Raw genomic sequence first — 20,019 nt, 5'->3', positions numbered from 1 at the left:
TACAGTCAGCCAGATATTCTTTATCTTCACAGTATAAATAATTTACAATGAAATCAAATAAATAAAGTGCATTTCTATGTTTTTGCGCCAATATACAAAATAGACTAAACGTCTACAAGATTGGTGTACAACTTCATGCAGCTCAAAATTACTTAACAGCATTTTATCTATGCCATGCCTGGGAATGCCAAGATGTTCCATAAAGGCTGTGGAGAAGGACAAAAAAAGTGAAGTTTGTTCTTGCAGCAAACATTAAGACATGCAGGGACAAACCAATAAATAGAAAGCAAAACGGGGTGTTATAGTTCATTCACTGCTATCGGCATTGATTGAGTTTAAAGGCGCACAGGTCAGTTCTCAGATTTTTCAGAAAACAAAGTGAAGCGCTCCTCACAAGTCTGGGTTTCCACTGAGCTGAACTGAGACTCCATTGTATTCCATGCCAGGTCTGCCAGGAGAAAATCATCCATAGCAGTCTGGGTTTCATTGCTCGTAAGGAATAAACTTCCAAGAGTCTCAAAACAGCTATCAGTGGTTTGTGTCTGGGCACTATTCTGCTGTACATGACTCTCCAGAGCTGGACATGGCACATTTTTGCTTGTCGATGCTCCATCTGCATGACTTTCTGCATCAGAAGAGTCTGTGCTTATTGAAAAGCTTGACTGCTTCAATAGACTGCCCAGGCGCAAGTGAGAATTCCGGTCCAGAAAAAGATTCAAGTCAGTCTGGGTTTGAGTATCGAACATCTCCATCCCCAGCAGATTAGAGCTGCCTTTGTTTGTGAATGATTGAGTCGAATCATTACAAAACAAAAAATCAGTTTGCGTTTCAATATCCAAATATTCAGAATTCAGATTGCTCAGCATGCTCTCTTCTGTTTGGGTCTGGATATTGGATGCTGAAAAGAACTCATCTATGTCGAAATCAATACCAGTGTTGGGGTTACAGTTGGATGATAAATGGGACTCTCCTGTTGAGAGGAGATTTCGATTATCCAAAGGCTGGCTGGATATATTGTCAGATAAGATTTTTTCGAGGTCACTTAGAAGCTCCATAGTTTGTGTTTGGTTATCGGTCATGTTTTGTGGAGGGAAAGTTCCATTCTGTGTGCTGAAATTCATGAAAGAAGGTTTCATGTCCTCTACCCTCATGTCCTTCATAGTGTCTGTATTCAGTAGATTTTGTCCCATGTTTCCTGGGATATAAGTATTGTCTTGCTGACTTGTCTGTGTAGACACAGTGTAAAACGAATTAGTGTTATTGAACAGATTATCGCAGCTGACAGCCTGGTCCACCAACAAGGGGCTTTCTCTTGGCAGACAAACACTGCTCGTCTGCGTTTCTCGAGAAATTCCACACGTGACACAAGGATTGCCGGAGGTCTCAGACTGAGATTTTTGGGGCAATGAAGAAAAGTCCTGCAGTGTTTGAGTCTCTACACTAATGGGTAAAGATAATTGGGCTGAAAAAGATAAGTCTGTTTGAGCAGAAGCTGAAATGCTAGATTCACTAGCAGTCCAAGAAGTGCCTGGTAAAATACTGGGAGCAAAATAGGATAAGTCAGTCTGAACATCAGATGTGATTTTGCTTTTAAATGTTCCACTATGCAAATCTGAGTGCGAGTCAGCGGGCGATAGTTTGTCCATACTGACTTGTACGTAGGAGTTAGCAGCTCCTAGACAACTAGTTTGAGGCAGGTTACTAGATAATGTAGTTTCAGTATCCAGACTTGGTAGGACTGTTCCATTATAAGGAGGTACAATTTGCAATGTACTTATGACTGGTCCACGACTGTTGACTGCTACCACTACAGGTTTCATAATACAGTCAGAAGTGGAAACTAGAACAGGCAGGTGAGCCAGCTGCATGACTGGCAATTTAACTACTGCCAGTTTAGGCTTTGGTAACAAGAGTTTTTGTGCTTGATTTGGCTGTAGAGAGGTGTTCCCTGTAACATAGGAAGCAATGTAAGTTTCACTTGCAGGTAATGCCTTTAGATCTGCCATCTGCTGGTCAGAAGTTGTAACTGCTTCCGGCTGATCGTTTTTGTCAATACACTCCTCACTCACAGTTTTCTGGTTCTGTTTTAATGCATCAAGTTTTCTCTTCTTTACAGGAGGGTCTCTGCAAAATACAAGACATGCATATATATCCTTAAAATGTATGATGTTGGCAGGATGGCAAAATGCTAGATGTTGGCAGGATAATTTACATCTTTAGGGCCTGGAATAAATAGTTCTGCACCTGGATTCCCAGCCTAACCTGCATGTCATGGCCATATCAAGGGGAATTTGTCCAAATTTTATTACCATGAGAAAAAAAAAAGTCAGTGGAGAATTTAAAAAGGAACCTGTCTTTCATTCAGACCAATAAAATATGCTGTCATGAATATCCTTATTATCTCATTTATAAAGAAACTCCTTCTCTGTATAAAACCTGAAATTACACTTACTTGTAAGTGTATGGATACCAATAAATTCTAATTCATAATGGACAAATTCCTCTCCTGTCTGTAAACCCATGTGCAAAAAAATCTACCACTTTGGTAGGTCAAAGGTGGGGAGATGAAGAACAGGACAGGGAGAATGGCAAAGCATGTGAAACTGCAACCAGCATGAGGCCGATTCTCCACAACTTCACTTTTCTCTTTACATAAGCAGTAACTTAAAATGTCCTAACTACAGATAACATTGGAACTGGCAAATGGCTTTGTCAGAACACAATCTAGTCTGCTTGATGCAAACAAAGTGCAAGGCAGTTAACTTAGCACACCAATCTTGCTCCCACTGCTTGGAAGGCGACATCAGCCCAGCAATGAGAGATCTTCATTCTGGCATAGCAGTAAAATCAATAATGAGATGAATTGGGCACAGGCGAAGTAAAAGCCCTGTACCCTGTACTGTATATCTTCCCAAATGGCTGATCTGCTGAAAAGCAGGGGTATGTCCAAAAATTGGGGGGGGGGGGTTATATAAACAATTTATTTAGGTAAATTAAAGGGCACTGGGCTGCACCATGGATCAGAGGTTAGCACCAATGCCTTTGCAGGTTCGAATATTTGCTAGGACATCATCTCCATGGAGTTTGCAGGTTCTCCCCGTGTTTGCATGGGTTTCCTTCAGGTACTCCAGTTTCCTCCCATATTCCAAAAACATGCAGTTAGGTTATTTGGCTTCCCCCCAAAATTGACCTCAGGCTGTATTAAGGACATATGACATAGGGACACTAGATTGTGAGCTCCTTTGAGGAACAGCTGATGACATGACTATGGACTATTTACAGCACCATGTAATATGTCAGAGCTATATAAATACTGTGCAGTAATAATAATTTACTCAGAAGACAATGATACCACCATTTGGCTTTATAAAAATCCAGCAGAAAATGTAAAGCTTGTTTTTTTTTTTTTTACCTGTGTTCAATGGGGACCTCATGGCCCATTCTATGAGTGTGTGATAAAAGGGCTGTTCTGCTGGTGTATGGACACCCACAGGTGCATTTAAAAGTCTTCCCACAGTATCCGATGTGCCGCTTTAAGTCCCATTCTGTGCCATACGAGCTTCCACATTTTTCACATTTGTGCTTCTTTTCTGCATGCATTTTCATAAAGTGCTAAAATGAAAAGACTAATATTAAACATCAAAGAGAAAAAAAACTTGCTCACAAATAAGGTATGCTATAAAGCATCAAGTCTCCTGCTGAAAGTTAAGGAAAACTAATTTACTGAAGGTTAGCATTGCTTTCAGGCAAATCAGCAGCTTCTAACCAACTTTTAAATTGCTTCCTGGAAACCAAAGCTGAGCATGTGCAGCTACGCAAAATTTTTTGGTCAAACATTTTGAAAGTGGAACTTTACCACTGCTTTAATAACAAAATAAATTCAGTAGATGAAGGTAATTTACCAACAAGGGAAATGTTTTCATAACTTCGACAGAACATGTTGCAGCTTTTCCTTTACCTCCCAAAACTAAGCTCCTGGGAGGTAATACATGGCTTGTGACCAACAGGGAGGTTTAGAAAGTGTGGTAAAGTTTAACTTTTACAAAATACAATTTAACCCTAATGGGAGCCATTAGGAAGCATTCCACACAGGTACTTGCGTTGCAGTTGGGTTGTGGCATAGTTCCTGGAAGTTACATGTTGCTTTTTCTTCCTCTAAAGAAGAACTGCACCACCACAAAAGGAATGCATGCAGATGTGTTATCTTGCTGCTCCTGGGCACACAGTAGCAGTCAAAGCCATAAGTATAGATTTGCATACAAATTCAGCTGCCTCATATCCGCGTTGTTACTTGCTACTTTTACTATATGTAACCTTGGCTTTTCATTATAGAACTACTTTAGGTTTATTTTAAAATATACATTACAGAGAAGTGGTTTGGGCACTTTCATCTTAAAACTCAGATAACCAGCACCTGACAGCTCCGCTTTCCGGATTTCCCCCGCAGCCCTGGCGGAGCTGTGGCATGTGTTCTGCATCCAAGAACACATACCACAGCTCCGCTAGGGCTGCGGGAGCAATCAGGAGAGCGAAGCTGTAAGGAGAGTAAAGCAGAGCTCTGCTGATTGCTTTACTCCCTGATTGGCTGAGAAAAGAGAAACCCTATTGATGCTTGAGCCATCATGAGGGTTTTCCTTTTCTCAGCCATTCAGTACTTGAGGTGAATAGGGACAAGTCTCCCCATTCAAGTCTAGTACTGAATGGCTGAGAAACCTCAGTTTCAGAGTAACTTCAGTTAACCGAAAAATACACTTATCCAGAATCGTCCATTCCCTGTGGGTGCGCGATAACTAAACTTCTACTGTACTTCTTTATATATTCTCATTGGCTCACAGCTATATAATCCATCTTAAAGAGGGAACAAAACCCGCATACCTGCTTAACACGAGAAAACTGTGAGAAGGGTCTGTTTGTGCCTCTGGGGCAGCCCTCAATCGGACAACAGTAAAGCTTCTGTGAACTTTTTATATCTTTCCGTAATGTGGGATTGGATATTCCTTCCTAGGACAAAAAATATCAATTAAATTAAAGAATAATGTCACAAGTGCACAAATACAAATCATTTATTAACATTTGGCATACACTAACAGAGAGAATTAAGAAATATATTCCTATACAACCTTTAGTTGGCCATAAGATTGCAGATATTTTTCTATATTCACTAAAGAATCTGTGACCAATGAAGGTACCAGAAATGTTCAAAGAACCGAAAATTTAGCCTCAATTTGGACAAATATGCTCCTGAATGTTTAACCTCTTCTTACCCATGTGTCAATGTATACCGTTGTTTATTGTTACAGCACACAGGGCGTGTTCTCTGTGACAATTTCATTTTGGCATGTGTCTTTTTCAACAATAACAGTCCCTTTATTGGCAGTGGAGATTGAGTACCTGTCCCTGCTTCCTGGTAGATGTACGTTCAGACCTATCTTGGAATCAAGTAATCCTAAGCAGCTCCCAGAAGGTTGGCACCTTGTGGCTCACTCACACTTGAGCGCTGGTTCTTAATGAAATAGCGTCTGCACATATGAAAACTGGTAGCAAAGAGCGGTACTGGTAACGCTTGCTGCGGCCATTATTCAGTCTCTATGGGCCTGCCTGAGAGAAGCTATGTTCAGTGTGTTCCTGTAGCCTGGAGAAACTGTAATCAAACTGCAACCTCATTGCCGGTTCTGTGATACACTTTGTCCTGTACATGTCACTTCCTGCATCATTCAAACGATCGGATCTAGTGTGTGTACAATATTGGTGGATTATATTTAAACAATCGTATGGTTACAGCATGTAAAGAATTGTGCACAATACAATCGTTCAAAATCATTGATCGGTCTTTAATCAGTTGTTTTCAAACGATAATTATTGCACATGTGTACAAAAAAACATATTGAGTGAGAAAATGCAAACAAATATTTTGTATTTCCTTAGTAATACCAAAGATAATGCAACAAATGATAATAGTAACATTAGTAAAACTTCACTTAACCGTGAGCTGATCAATGAATCAGAGCCCCCACATCCTTGCACATCCTTGTCGGCACCATTAGGAAGATCATTATTTTACACGTGTATTTATCTTTACAAAAAAATTCATATTAATGGTCCGCAGGTTTTATAATTATGAATTTGGTGGTCTGTGAAGTCTGAAAGGTTGGCGACTGCTGGCCTAAATCACACATCTGTACAAAACATATAGAACTATACGTTGCAGGGTGCCAACATCAGCCTTATCTTCGTAGATGCGATCTTTGCCAATTTTGATTGAGTGGGTCGCAGGAGTTCATTTAGTCCTGCCAAGCACTTTTTTTTTTTTGTGGTTTATTGGAGCGATCAGGCAAGCAAGAGTGATTATAGCAGAAGAGGTATCGCCTGTCTTTTCCACAATAATGCCCTACCTGATTCCATATTTTTGAAAGTAGAACTTTAGTTCCACTTTAGGGAGGTGAAAAAAAAACCTCAAAAGCCACATGTAGAAGTGAAAACAGATCTTGCACCTTATGAGATGGTCCCTCGAACTTGTTTCAGAGACAAACAGACCCCAAATACAAAAACATTGGAATAGACTGGTGAGAAAACTTGGAACAGATGGCTAATGACAATCAGCTACAATGTCATCAAAACCATGCATACAAGCTGTGAGATAATGGCTATGCAATGCTTATTTGTGAGTGTATACTTCTCAGAAAAAACACAGGCATGGGAACACTTGTCGGAGCTGTAAATGTGTGTGTGTGTGTGTATGTATATATATATATATATATATATATATATATATATATACACACACACACACACACACACACACACACACACACACATACACAGACCAGATGTAAAAAAAAAAAAAAAAAAAATAGAATGACGTTTTGGGTTATAAAACAGCGTTTCAGAGTATTCCCAATATACTGCTAAAAGGGTGGGGGCATAGCATGCGGCACAGTAAAGAAAATACAAAGTGGCTATTGATGCTGTAGAGGGGCTCACAATACAAAGTCAGCCTGATTTACTGTTGTCAGGTTTCACTGAAGAATTCCATGCTGCAACCCGGAGGGCAAAGAGGCCCAGAATGGAAATGTTTTACTGTCATTTTTTAAAAGTAGTTTTGACAGCATTCATTATAACACTGCCTGCTAACCAGCCATAAAGGTCCTCGGCTCAGGTAATTCCCGGTATACAGTGGCAACACCCTGACCTTGAATCTCCTGCGTTGTCACAAGAAGTTCCATGGTGTATGAGCAGTTATGCAGCCATATTCTTTCATTGATACCATTAGGACAACGACTGGTAACTGCTTTTTAGTGGTAAACACTTTTAAAAATGGCCATAGGTCCACACTGCAGCCAAGATAACAGCAAAAGTGGCGAACAAGGTGTTTAATTTGGCCCATGGGATTTTTCTTTCAACACAGTGAACACTTTTGTTGATCAGGTTGATCAGTGTTTTTCAGCAAGTGGAGATCTTTTTAGTTGATCGTTGGTTTATCAGTTAAGGATAGACAGGCTATTTGACAGGAAAACGGCATTATTTGTGTATAGTCTGTTCTCCACAGTAGGAGATCGTAGTAGCAGCCCGAGGGATCACAGCGTCCAGCAAGGGACACATCAGAAGTGTAAAATAGAAGTAGAATTATTATTTCTACATGCCGGCGAAGAATGGGCTTACTGCCTGCCAAACTTTCAATATGTTCTTTTACAAGGGGCCATATATTGTGATTCCAGTGACAGGGCCATTTTAAGGCGTAGGACAGAAATTATGTGGCCGGTTGGCAATGCTGTGCCGCCTCTGCAGGGAAATGTTTGATAAGGTCGGCTATTAGGAGCAATGACACGGCAGTACTTTCATGAACAGTTGCATTCAAGCAATAATGTAGACGTCAAAGGAAACCAGACTACTAAAGGATGAAAGGCGAGCACAGAATACATTACACAGAAGACACACATTATTTACAGTAAGCAGGCTGTTCTGTATCACAGCTTCAGCACTCACCCAACCATCCTAACAACGCAACAACCATCAGGTATACAGGCAGCATACAAAGATTAATTTAAATCAAAACTATTTTTCTTTAAGTATTAAAAAGGAGCAAAAATTTTTAACATGGTTTGGTTAGAAAATAACTGCTTCCAACGGTTTCCAAATTGTGGCCCAGTGGCACACGGTGTCCATTAAATGGCCTTTAGAATGATGGAGCACCTTTCCAACTCTTGGCAACAATGGGCCCCCAAACTACAGGACACCACTCCTTCCACAGCTACAGGCCACCACACCTCCGGGCCACCAATCCCCCAGCAACTACAGGCCACCACTCCTCTGGGTCACCACTTCTCCTGCAACTATGGCCACCACACACCTAAGATAGGTGGACAAATATTTGGGCTTGTGTTTTTTCTTAATATGTGTATCTTGCATATCAAGTGCACATCAAACGTCATTAAGTCATCCTTTCTTAAAAAGTCAGACTTGTTATAGTGCAGGATGTCTGATATTACTGATGCTGCATTTGGCCTGTTAAGCACAGCAGCTCCTCTTACCGCTGACTCCAGACAGAGATGAAGGTTGCAGAATGATGCAGCAATTTAACATATACTGTATATCAATAAATGTATTTTAATGTACCTGAAATTGGCTAAAGTCTGACAACCCCCGTATGTGTATTCCCTGGTGTATGTAACCCTCTGCCTGGAAGTCAGCTTTACAATACACTGCAGGTCAATGTAAGCCTTTGGGTGTTACAATGAGTGCGTTTAAAATTTGAGTTTCAAGACCGAAGGGGTCATTGACAACATCTGACTTTACATGTCACTGAAGGGATAAGGAGCGCATCTAAAATATGGGGTGCAGGAGGACGGTACACCCCGAATACCTTACCATGTAGGAAGGTGGCAACTTATCCTGGAAAGAACAAGCCGTACTAATGACAGTCTAAAGGAAACTTGGAGAAGAGTGGCAATGGTGGAAGGTCACTTGGGAAAAAGCCAGTAGAAATTAACCATTCTGACCTGGCCATGCACCTACAAATCATCAGCTACCAATGACCAAACAAGACCATCCAGGCCAGGCATGCCTCAAACACAGGGGCCCACCCAGCACGTATGCGCCTCGGCCACCGGAGCCCACCCAGAGCGCATGCGCCTCGGCCACCGGAGCCCACCCAGAGCGCATGCGCCTCGATTGCCACGGGCCACCCAGCGCGCATGAGCCTCGATCGCCACGGGCCACCCAGCGCGCATGAGCCTCAATCGCCACGGGACACCCAGTGCGCATGAGCCTCAATCGCCACGGGACACCCGGCGCGCATGTGCCTCAATCGCCACAGGACACCCAGCGCTCATGCGCCTCGACTGCCACGGGCCACCCAGCGCACATGCTCCTGGCTCACCAGAACACTCAACATATATACTTATGGGTCACCACTTCCCTGTTAATTTACACATTTTCAATTTTTTTTTTTAAACCTTTCTCATTTACAAGGACACCTTGCATTTATTATCACCCCTCTCGCACACTCCCTGGTGGTATCTCCCACGGTATTCTCACCTGAACTCCATGGGACTTGACCAAGTGCATGTTGAGCGCAGGGGGGTTAGGGAGCACTTTACCGCATCCTTTAACAGTACACAGTATGTTGGTGCGCACCTCCCGGGAGAGCTCGCTGACAGACGGCTTGACAATCTCCCAATGCTCACAAGAGTAGAGAGCCCTCACCCTCGCACCACCCTGGGCCGCCATGGCCCCCCAAGCCCGGCACCGTACACACACCGGCGTGTACCCAGCCCCACCCCCTTCCCCAGTCCGCAGTAAAAAAGCGACTTCCTGAGGAGGAGCGATAAAGGAAAACAAAGGCTCAATTGGATGAGAAAATACTAATTTACATATCTAGGCGGCGCTCTGTGGTGGGCGTAACCTAGTAACGTCGTATTGTTGCTGTAGAAACGTCAGCTTGTTCACCTAGTGCGAATAACCTTCCGCCTGGTGTTACACCTGACAAATAGTCCTGTGTCAATTGTCATTCACCTGTTTACCTAAACACAAATGTAGTAAAATCAACTCACAGCCAATATTGTGGGATAAAAACACAAAATCTTCATATCTTCTTCACAAATTTCTCCACAGGCCCATTTACACTCCTTAGGTTATCACACCCACCTAAATGCTTATGTTTTCATTTCCCAAATATGTTTGTCCTACATAACTAAGCCAAAGAATATTGCCAACATACTTATTGTTTCCTCCCACATTCCAAAAACATGCAGTTGGGTTAATTGTCTGCCCCCTAAAACTGACCTTAGACTATATTAATGACATATTACTATGGTAGGGACATTAGATTGTGAGCTCCTTTAAGAGGCAGCTAGTCACATGACTATGGACTTTGTACAGCGCTGTGTAATATGATGGCGCTATATAAATACTGTGTAATAATAATATGATCCCAGAACATAGTAACAGAGGGGGATCCGCACATCACCTCAACACACATATGCATTATAGAAATAAAAATACCGTTTTACTGTATCGAAAAAAAAAAAAGAAAATGGCACAACGCACATATGTGAAATTTTCTAGCATTAGGGCACACGAGCCATCCACTAACTCTTCAATGTGTAACATCACAAGGTCTCCGGCAGTTTGCATTTTCTGCCATTGATTGACATGCGCATGAGCATTATTCTATCAAGTTAAGAAGCAGTTATTGCAGAACAGACATAGTATGCCCAGTCCAGCTTTACACCCACACCTGAACAGGACATGATGAAGGTGGAGGAGCTCAGTCTAGAGTTGCCACTTTGCCGTTTTTTTACTAACCTGGCTGGAAAAAATGTGACTTGTTGCCAATATTATTAGACTGATTATTTTTCCTATAAAAGTGGGCAATCCTAGTCAGGCTCCTAACATGGGTTAGAATTTTTATTTCTCCTAAAGCACAAACTGCGCTGGCTTGGCTTCCCCTTTCTGTCCGGCGCTCGCTGTTCCTCCAGCATCGCCATCTTCTTTCTTCAGGTTTTTGTCACATCACCCGAACTCACACTGCACAAACATGAGATCTCTCTCTAGGCACGTGTAAGATCGAGCACTTATTTTTTTACATTGCAATAGGTCAGGCCCCTGAAATGAGTTTTAAATCTTTTACCTCCGAAGCGGAACTATTGTGAAAAAAAATTCATTTACCTGATGGGATATGGGACGTATGTATCCCAGAAGGCTGCAGGTTTCTCCTTCAGTGGAGGGGTCCTACTCAAAATTTTTTTTAAGAAAGTATTAAAAAAACCCCAAATTTTTCTATTATATAGGAGGGAGAATCACTATATAAAAACTTATTTATATAATGTTAAAAAGTGGCAATAGGTCCTCCTTAAAAAAGAGTAAAAATAATAACATGATTGGGATACATGTGCCATTCACTCTACCAACTACTGTCAAACCAGAGACCATTCCCCCAATCCATCAGATGTAAGACTAAATATCAACAGATCAAAATACTTATCAAACTCCTGACCTAAAACTCTTCTCATCTGTAGGGGATGATGGTGTTAATGTGCATTAGAATTTAGCTTCTTTGGTCAACATTAGCTTTATGTCCCAAATCAATTGATAATATTCCCTTGATACTTACATTCATTCACAAATAGAAACAATTATTTTATTGTATATTATAGGGATACTTGCAGCTGCAGCTAAGAAAAAATATGGAAGAAAGCCTTAAAACAATTTGGTGAGAATGCCTTAAAGCTGCACAAATGTTATTGAAACAAAAATAAAATATTGGAGTGAGTCAATGACCTTTCTATATTAGCAGTTGTTGTCATGTTACTTCAGTGTTTGGCGCTCAGCATTATTGACATGGATTTTCATCATAGTGGATGATTGATACTTGTCTTTGACAAAACCTTCCCCCAGCATTTTGGTGACATACCTTTTTCAGTGAGTGTATAAGCATTAGAGGAGAACTTTCATTAATTAATTAATCTTTAAAAGACCTCTTAAAAGGCTTCTCAAAAGCTCTTGATCCCTCCACAAACTCCAGTAGTTCCCACGCCATCTCGCCCTCCCCCTTCTTTCCGGCACTGGATGGAACAACAAGCTTGGCCAACTTTCTTTTTTCTACTTCACGTCACCTGAATTCGCACTGCGCAGGTTAGAGATTGGGTGACGTGTCTTCCTGCAAATATGAAAGAAAATTGCTGATCTTACTGCACATGCATGCGATCAAGCACTATTTTATATTTATTTACATTATAGGAAAGCCACTGCTGATGCATGCCCAATATCAGGCAGGCGCAGAAGAAGCATCCCACAGCCTTCTGGGATATGTGACACAAGAAGCTGTGGGTTTCCCTTTCAGTCTTTACTGCCATTAATAAGTACAGGTAGTCCCCGGTTTAAGGACATCCGACATACAGACGATTCCTAGATACGAACAAGGCTTCACTGCTCCCTCGTCTGCAGGACAGAGGCTAGGAGGGGGCGGTTTGCATGACTTGGGAAGAAATCTTTTGCTAAACACAGCTCAGACTGAATTCTTCTGCAAGCTCTTATAACTCTTTAATGACCAAAGAAACTCTGCAGTTGTTTCTTTTTGCATAACAAAGCACAGTTTTTTGCTTTGTTTGTGATTAGCTCACAGTGAGAATTTTATACAGTAACTGACTAATAATATGTTGGGACAAACATCAGTCCTAATTACATTTATTAAAATAATGTACTTGTTCCGACTTACATACAAATTCAACTTAAGAAAAAACCTACAGTCCCTATTGGGTATATAACCTGGGGACTACCTGTATTAAATTGAAACACTTTTTTCTATTATAAAAAAGGGATAACCATTCTATTATAAAATGGTAAAAATGTAGTTATACGTCTGATTTAATGAGGCCCTGTTTCCAATGCAAAGTTGATTTAGGTTGTTGGACTGAGGGACTACAAGGAAGGGCAAAATGCCAATAAAATAATGTGTCTTGACATGGCTGCTAGTACAGTTCCAAAATACCAGGGGGATGCTCGGTACCTTAAGAAGTGTCCCCCCTTACAAAAAAAAAAAAAAAGAAGAAAACATAGCAATCAAGTGAAATCCTTTTATATATAAATAAATTGTTTTGATGTATTTATCAGTGGTTTTATGTAGTATATATTAGGTCATGGGTTGAGGCTGATCCTTAACATTTGGACAACATTTGAGGTTGTAAAATTTGAGCCTCATAATTTGCTGGAGTAATATTTGGCCTTTTTCCCTTTTTTCTTCAAAATCCTAATATCTGTTAATAATCAACATAAGGCAGGGCATGGCATGTGTAGAATGGAAAAAATCTGATTAATAAAAATAAGATGTCAATCAAAAATAAAATAGAAATACCAACAAAATATGAACTACTCAGCAAACCCAAACCTTTTCAAACTAAAAACTCCCCGCCAAATCTTGATTGCACAGCAATTGGCATACAAGGTATAATCACTAACCATAACACCAGAGGAGATTAACAAATTTGAAATCCAGATTCTTCTCAATTAGGATTTTAGGCTGGAGGAGTGGGTGTCCCTATGGTAAAGCCTATACAAGACATTCAGACTAGATGAGACCAATAGAAAGGAAAAAAACAAGCAATGAGCCATGAATTGCACAGATCAGTGGGGGAAGGCTTGATGATTCTTGTAGTCCATCAGATAGGAAACGAGGAGAACGTAGAACACCTGTTGGAGCTTCTAATCAGCTTTCATGACAGGTGAGGACTCTCTACAATGGAGGAAAAGGAAACTTAAAGCTGGATCTCTAAAGCATAAGTGTATTTGCAGACAGAGCACCTACCTAGTTTTAACTAAACTACTAAACCTTCTCCCAACTCAGACTCAGATCCCACATGGTGTCCGTGGTAGTCCTCAAGAGATATAACAAACTGTCAGATGGTCTTTATATGCCCAGGGTAACTTAACAAGTTTCACAAGAGCTGTCTATCCACCCTTTATAGCCAGTGACTAGGATACAATGTAAAATCTTCTACAATGTAGATAATTCCTGCCGGAAGTATAATCCTTTTGAACATTCCAGAAGTTCTGTTTAACTAAGTACTTTCTTTATTCTTCATCCTTTTTCTACAGATACAACTGCACTAGACTTCCATTTGTCACTTGATGCTGCATAAGCTCTTGGCACTACACTCAGGTAATGCATTTCTTGGTTTACTTATTATTTTTTTCTGATTCTGTACATGTCATGATATAAACAGACATTGTGACATTGAGTGTTGTTCTGTAATACCTTAAACATAATTTAAAAATGATACATCATGCCTCTCCAGGCCACCTGTCTTCTTCTGCTCTGTTTTGTCTCATCCCACTGGCCAGCTTTATTATCACACAAGAATAATATCATAGCTGCATGGGCCAAACCTAAGGCCTGGGAAGAGAGAGGCTGAAAATGACATTTCAAACTTAAAACAGGTGATCTGTAAGTACAATACATTCTTTTATAAGAAAAAAACAAGGAAAACTTTTCAACAGCATTAATAAAGACCCAAACAGAGTGCACTGAAAGGCAAAATGTGTATAAATATATGTATTTTATATATATATATATATATATATATATATATATTATAAATATATGTGTGTGTGTATGTATATATATATATATATATATATATATATATACACAGTTCTGCATATTATATTGGCACTACATAAATACTGTTGTGTTTTAATAATATTACTTTTTAATAGTATTAATAATAATAATTAGTGGTTGACATAGTAACTGGATCATGTAGGAAATATAATAATTTAATTGTGTAACCAATGGTGGCCTTGGTGGCTTTCAGTGCCAGTTCTAGTATATTGTTAATAGAGGCTTATAGTATGCATTTGTATGTTTTTCCCTTTTGTTACTTGGGCTGTAGACTCACCAAGTGTAACTCCAGAACAAAGTTTTGTTTTTTTCAGTTTTGGGTAGGGTAGGGAAACATTGTAGACATGTAGACATAAATTGTTATGTTTCTATTGCTGTCCTAATATGACTGGGGCAGAAAGTGAAGGTGATTCTCCATAGTAAGATAGATACAACATTTGTTTTACAAATAACCATTTTATAAAAAGAAAAGCTTTGGGCTATGGGTTAGGTAAAGATATTGCACAGATAGGGCTTTGTGTTCCCCACTAAGAGCCGACAAAGAACGCTCCATTTCCAGGAGGCAAACTTTGTCACTAGCAATGTTTAGGAGAAGAGTTCAACTGCATTACTTCTGTCTAGTAGAGGCTTAATATGTACTGCTTGGCCATAAACTGTTTTAACTACATGAGTATAGTTTTTGCCCAAGACCTCCTGCAAACAAAAATTAGCATTACAAAAATATGCCAGACATAACACAACCCCACAGAACAAAAAACACAGCTGCTATTTGTAAAAAATAGACTGTTGGGTCTGTAGTTCTGTAAAATGTTTGATCACTGGGGAAAGGAAGGATAGTCTAACCAAAGTCTGGAATTTAAAAAATCACTTTAAAAAGATCACTATTATGATCTATATATTTCATGCATAACATATACATAATTGACAGCATTCAAGTTCTAATAAAAATGTTCATAAACGTATATTGCATACACAAACAAGGTGTTTTCCTGCTTTTGTGATACCTACCCTCTTATGTCTTGCCTTGGTGTCACTGGGGTCACCCTGTTCAATGAGGATACAGAGGGCAAATAAAACTTATCTGGCATTTACCCCCTTTATCTATATATATAATACTCTGGGGTATAACTATGCAGGATGAGAACTTCATAGCAAAATCAATAAAAGATACCTGACCATGTTCTATGCTTTCCCCAAGCAATCCCTTCAGTGATATATACATCTATTTGTCTTCAAAGTTTCCTATAAAAGTTTCCAAGGTGCATATACTTGAAATATTACTTCTGGGCAAATGTAATTGCTACTAGAGATGAGCATAAATGGAAAAAATCCACTTTGCTGAAATGTCCACCGAAAATGAATGCAATGATTAGGCAATATTGGATAAAGCTAAAAAAAAAAGATTTGTCTATGTCTTTTTTAAAGTTTGCAAGCAAAATGATGTCTCAAGCATTTCCACAGAAAAGGAAGGAATAAAAAGAAAAACACTAATTCCTCCTACATCAAATGCTGCTGGCCCCAAAAAGGATTTTAACCGATTAAATAAAAGACCAATGGAGGCTGGGCTTTTTGCGACAATACAATAATATCTTAGATATTGAAGAAAATATACAGGTAGTGCATTAGTTCTACATAAAATGGTAGATTAACATGGTCCTTCCCATTGGAGATTATTTCATGTGTTTAGTTTGTTTGGTATGAAGCAGCCAATGCATCCTCTGCCTGCTCCATACCATAGCACACTGGCTGCAAGCACCTGATACAACTATTAGGAGACCCCTTTTCTTCCCTAAACACCGAATTTTTCTAATTAGGAAAAAGGAATTTCCCTGTTCTTTTGTGTACACTTCCTAAACCATTTTTTATTGTAATGTTCTCAACGTTTCCCCTGAGAAAGCCTGTTGATGAAACGCGTTGGGACACAAGACGTTATTACTGCCATTATCCCTAGTATTTTAGGGATTCCTTTGTAAAGCTAATTGGTCCCACTTACCATGAATTGTCTAATCAGAAGGACCATGTTAATCTACCATTTTATGTAGAACCAATGCACTACCTATGTATACAGTTTACGCAAAAGCACATAAACTAATTAAAAGGCTGTGTTAACATGGAAATGTTCTCTCAATTATAAAAGTGATTCTCCATTCTGCTTTTTATTAGTCAGTCTCTTTCTTTCTACGAAAACTTTTTAACAATGGTTGTTTTTCTCCACAGCCACCATACCTAAATCATGGGAAAATTGAAAAGGACATTCTATGTATTTGCAGCTTTAATTAATCTTTACATAATTCTATTGTTGTTTACCAACTTGGGAATTCATGTTAGTAAATCCAACCACAAGGAAAAAGAAAGGAACGTCAACATTTTGATTATTTCAACCTGGAGGTCAGGCTCATCTCTTGTTGGCCAGTTCTTCAATCAGAACCCTGATGTCTTTTACTTAAAGGAGCCATCCTGGCATGTCTGGAAGACTATGCCACACAACAGTGCCCGTGGTCTTCAGATGGCAGTAAGGGACTTGATTCGGTCAATCTTTAAATGTAACATGTCTGTGCTGGATGCATACCTACAAAACAGAAGCCATGTATCAAACTTGTTTGGTTGGTCCTCCAGCAGGGCCCTCTGCTCACCTCCTGTATGTAACATGTTTTCTCATAATAATGATATAACTGAAAACAACTGTAGGAAAAACTGTAATAAAAGTCCCTTTAGTATGGAGCAACAGTCCTGTAACACCTACAGCCATATTGTTCTCCAAGAGTTTCGTATCTTTGACATAAAGGTGCTCTATTCTCTTCTAAAAGACCCTACCTTAAACTTGAAAATCCTTCACGTAGTACGGGACCCAAGAGCCCTTGCCAAATCTCTTAAATTTCTCAAGTTTTTTTTAAAATTCAATGATATTATTATCCTCAAATCACATAAAAAAAAAATCAGTGACAAGGATAGAGAAAAAGTACTTAGAGAAATTTGTCAGAGCCAAGTTGACATGTATAGAACAAGCAATACTCACCCTCCTCCCTTTCTTAATAATCGTTACATGTTACTAAGATATGATGATCTTGTTAGGCACCCTTGGAGGACAGCAAAACACATATTTGACTTTGCTGGCCTAAAATTGACAAATGAGACAAAAAGTTGGATCTACAAAATGACTCATGGTGAAGGACTACAACATTTACAACCATTTAATATTACATCACGCAATGCATTACGTGTGTCTCTAGATTGGAAAAATGTACTTACCTTGAAAGAAATCCGTATGGTGCAGAAGATCTGTAAAGACTTCATGGATGTTTTTCGTTATCAGAATATAAATTCCAAGAATGACTTAAAAGATTTAAATTTCGAGACAGTGCTTCCAAGAAGCAAAGAGGACTTCCAATGGCAATAAAAATGAATGAGAATGTTGTGCGTTTCTTTACTTTCCTAGGGTCTGCTTAAATATATATTCCATCTTTATGTTGCTAATATGAACCTTTGAAATTACTGCAATGTGTATTATCAATTATTATGTGTAACTAGCAAAAGTGATCCTGTTCGAGAATGGGTATTTTCTAAGCGTTATTATAAAAAATGTAAATTAAGCCAGGAAGCTAGATGTCAGTGGAGGATGAGGTTTCTGGCTACATGGCAGGATGGACATCAAGAGTGGTAAGGTGTCCAGAAGGGGTGTTAACAAGGAACGAAGAGGAGTCTTAGGATGGATGTCAGAGGCGGGAAAGGCACCTGGATAGGGATGTATGTGTGTGCCAAGGGTTGGGGGTCTGCGGAGGAATTGATGTCAAAAGTGGGTCTTTGCCTTCATTTTCAATAGCAAGGGTTTTTTCCTTGCACAGTTCACTTGCAATTCTCTCACTCTTGATAAATGCAGATGAAATCACGTTTACGCCAACAATTGCAAGAATTATCAGAGGATGTTTATTGTGATTTAGGGGATTCTTTGAAACTGTTTTTCTCTGAATTTGATATGCTGGCATGGACAGTTCTGGACAAATTAGCAGTCATTTTAAATCTATGCCAATTTAAGAGTATTTTCCATTTTTTTTCCCGTAAAATAATTGATTTTAAATAATCTCCTTGTAGGATAGGCATTCATAATCCTCTTTTTTAAAGGCCTTGGAGAGCTCATTTGACAATTACACAAACAGTGAAGGAAAAATAAATACTACTGGTATATGTGGTTTATAATATTCTGGAAAAACTTAAAAAAAAATTAATAACTTTTTTATTGTAAACTTTATTTGTGAATGTATGATAAATACAAAATGTATCAATACCTTGTGTACTGTCCATGGTGCTGATGGCAATAGCTAGCCTCAGTATCACCTGCAGAGCCCATTGTCACACCCGTCTGCAGAACCCGTTGTCACAATAATCTGCATTGTTAACCTCATCCACAGAGCCCGTTGTCACCCTAATCCACTTTGTCACCCCCATCTGGTGAGTTTGTTATGACCCTAATCTGTGTTGTGTTGGCGATGGAGAGCTCAGGGGGAGAGATCAGAGCGGTTTTTAGACAGCTTAAGAAGTTTAGAAGGGATAAACAAAAGTAAAACCCAGACAAATCAGTATAACCCAGGCTTATATCATCATGTGGGTTTACGTCTGCTTTAAGAACTTCCTTATAACAACACTATTTGAAACAATTTGTAGAAAGTCTCTTTGTCCACTAGAGGACTCCTATGACCTAAAATTACAAACACCGCTAAAAAATACACTGAATAAGGGTTATGTAAAAAAAATATTTAAGCATGTATATTTACATAGGAGGACTAATAATCCTCATATGTTCTATAAAACAACAAATAAACACATTTTGGTATATAGGGACAAAAACTGAAAAAAACAATAGAAATATAATATCAGAAATGGCACATGTTGAAACATCAAAGCATATTTACATACTAAAGATATATATATATATATATATATATATATATATAATATATATATATTCACTTGCACAACAGCACATTTGATATGGATGGCAATGAGTGGTACTGAAACGCTTACTGCCACATTACTTATATTCTCTATTGTGCTGCCACAGGTAGAAGCTAAATGTAGTATCCCCTCTGAGGCAGTGGTTTACTGGTAACTGTACCACAGCCCCACTGCCAGTCTGAACATAACCTAATATTTGGCAATATTTTTAAGCAGTACAGCTGCGGTTGACCATTGTGAGCCATTTTTCAACCACCCTCCAATGTTTATCATTAAAACAAATGGGTCTGTTTATTCCTCTTTTTTTAAAGGCGTTTGCTTGCAGTTGCATTGCCACACATTTTTTCAGATGTTACATGCAGTTGGCGGTTAGCTACTCCAACTGCTTTCATAGATTATATAATATATTGCATGATACCAGTAAAAAAAGAACACTGCTTCCAACTGCAAGC

At 39.3% G+C, this 20,019-nt stretch overlaps 2 protein-coding genes across 2 annotated transcripts; one reads left to right on the top strand and one right to left on the bottom strand.

Moving 5' to 3' along the window:
* Positions 1 to 9,771, bottom strand: ATMIN (ATM interactor). Its single transcript, XM_072422831.1, has 4 exons — positions 9,535 to 9,771; positions 4,876 to 5,001; positions 3,413 to 3,612; positions 1 to 2,124 (listed from the first exon to the last, which is right to left on the bottom strand). The coding sequence occupies exons 1-4, from the start codon at positions 9,724 to 9,726 to the stop codon at positions 351 to 353; spliced, it is 2,292 nt and encodes a 763-aa protein (XP_072278932.1). The 5' UTR covers positions 9,727 to 9,771; the 3' UTR covers positions 1 to 350.
* A 4,021-nt stretch (positions 9,772 to 13,792) lies between these two features.
* LOC140338383 (carbohydrate sulfotransferase 5-like) lies at positions 13,793 to 18,030 on the top strand. Its single transcript, XM_072422585.1, has 3 exons — positions 13,793 to 13,916; positions 14,092 to 14,155; positions 16,835 to 18,030. Exon 3 carries the CDS (start codon positions 16,851 to 16,853, stop codon positions 18,012 to 18,014), a length of 1,164 nt encoding a protein of 387 aa, XP_072278686.1. The 5' UTR covers positions 13,793 to 13,916; positions 14,092 to 14,155; positions 16,835 to 16,850; the 3' UTR covers positions 18,015 to 18,030.
* The last annotated feature ends 1,989 nt before the right edge of the window (positions 18,031 to 20,019 follow it).

Source organism: Pyxicephalus adspersus, chromosome 9, assembly GCF_032062135.1.
Source record: "Pyxicephalus adspersus chromosome 9, UCB_Pads_2.0, whole genome shotgun sequence".
NCBI classification, from domain to species: Eukaryota; Metazoa; Chordata; class Amphibia; order Anura; family Pyxicephalidae; genus Pyxicephalus; species Pyxicephalus adspersus.
The sequence above is the reverse complement of the archived record's forward strand: the minus strand, read 5'-3'. Positions and strand labels throughout refer to the sequence as shown.

Bases quoted from the DNA above. Each gene is read 5' to 3' on its own strand.
- ATMIN (XM_072422831.1), bottom strand. From the start codon at position 9,726: ATGGCGGCCCAGGGTGGTGCGAGGGTGAGGGCTCTCTACTCTTGTGAG. The intron at 3,613-4,875 runs GTATGCGGGTTT...TTTTCATTTTAG, and splicing joins AGTTTTCTCGTGTTAAGCAG to CACTTTATGAAAATGCATGC. The intron at 2,125-3,412 runs GTAAAAAAAAAA...TGTATTTTGCAG, and splicing joins GAGGTCCCCATTGAACACAG to AGACCCTCCTGTAAAGAAGA.
- LOC140338383 (XM_072422585.1), top strand. From the start codon at position 16,851: ATGGGAAAATTGAAAAGGACATTCTATGTATTTGCAGCTTTAATTAAT.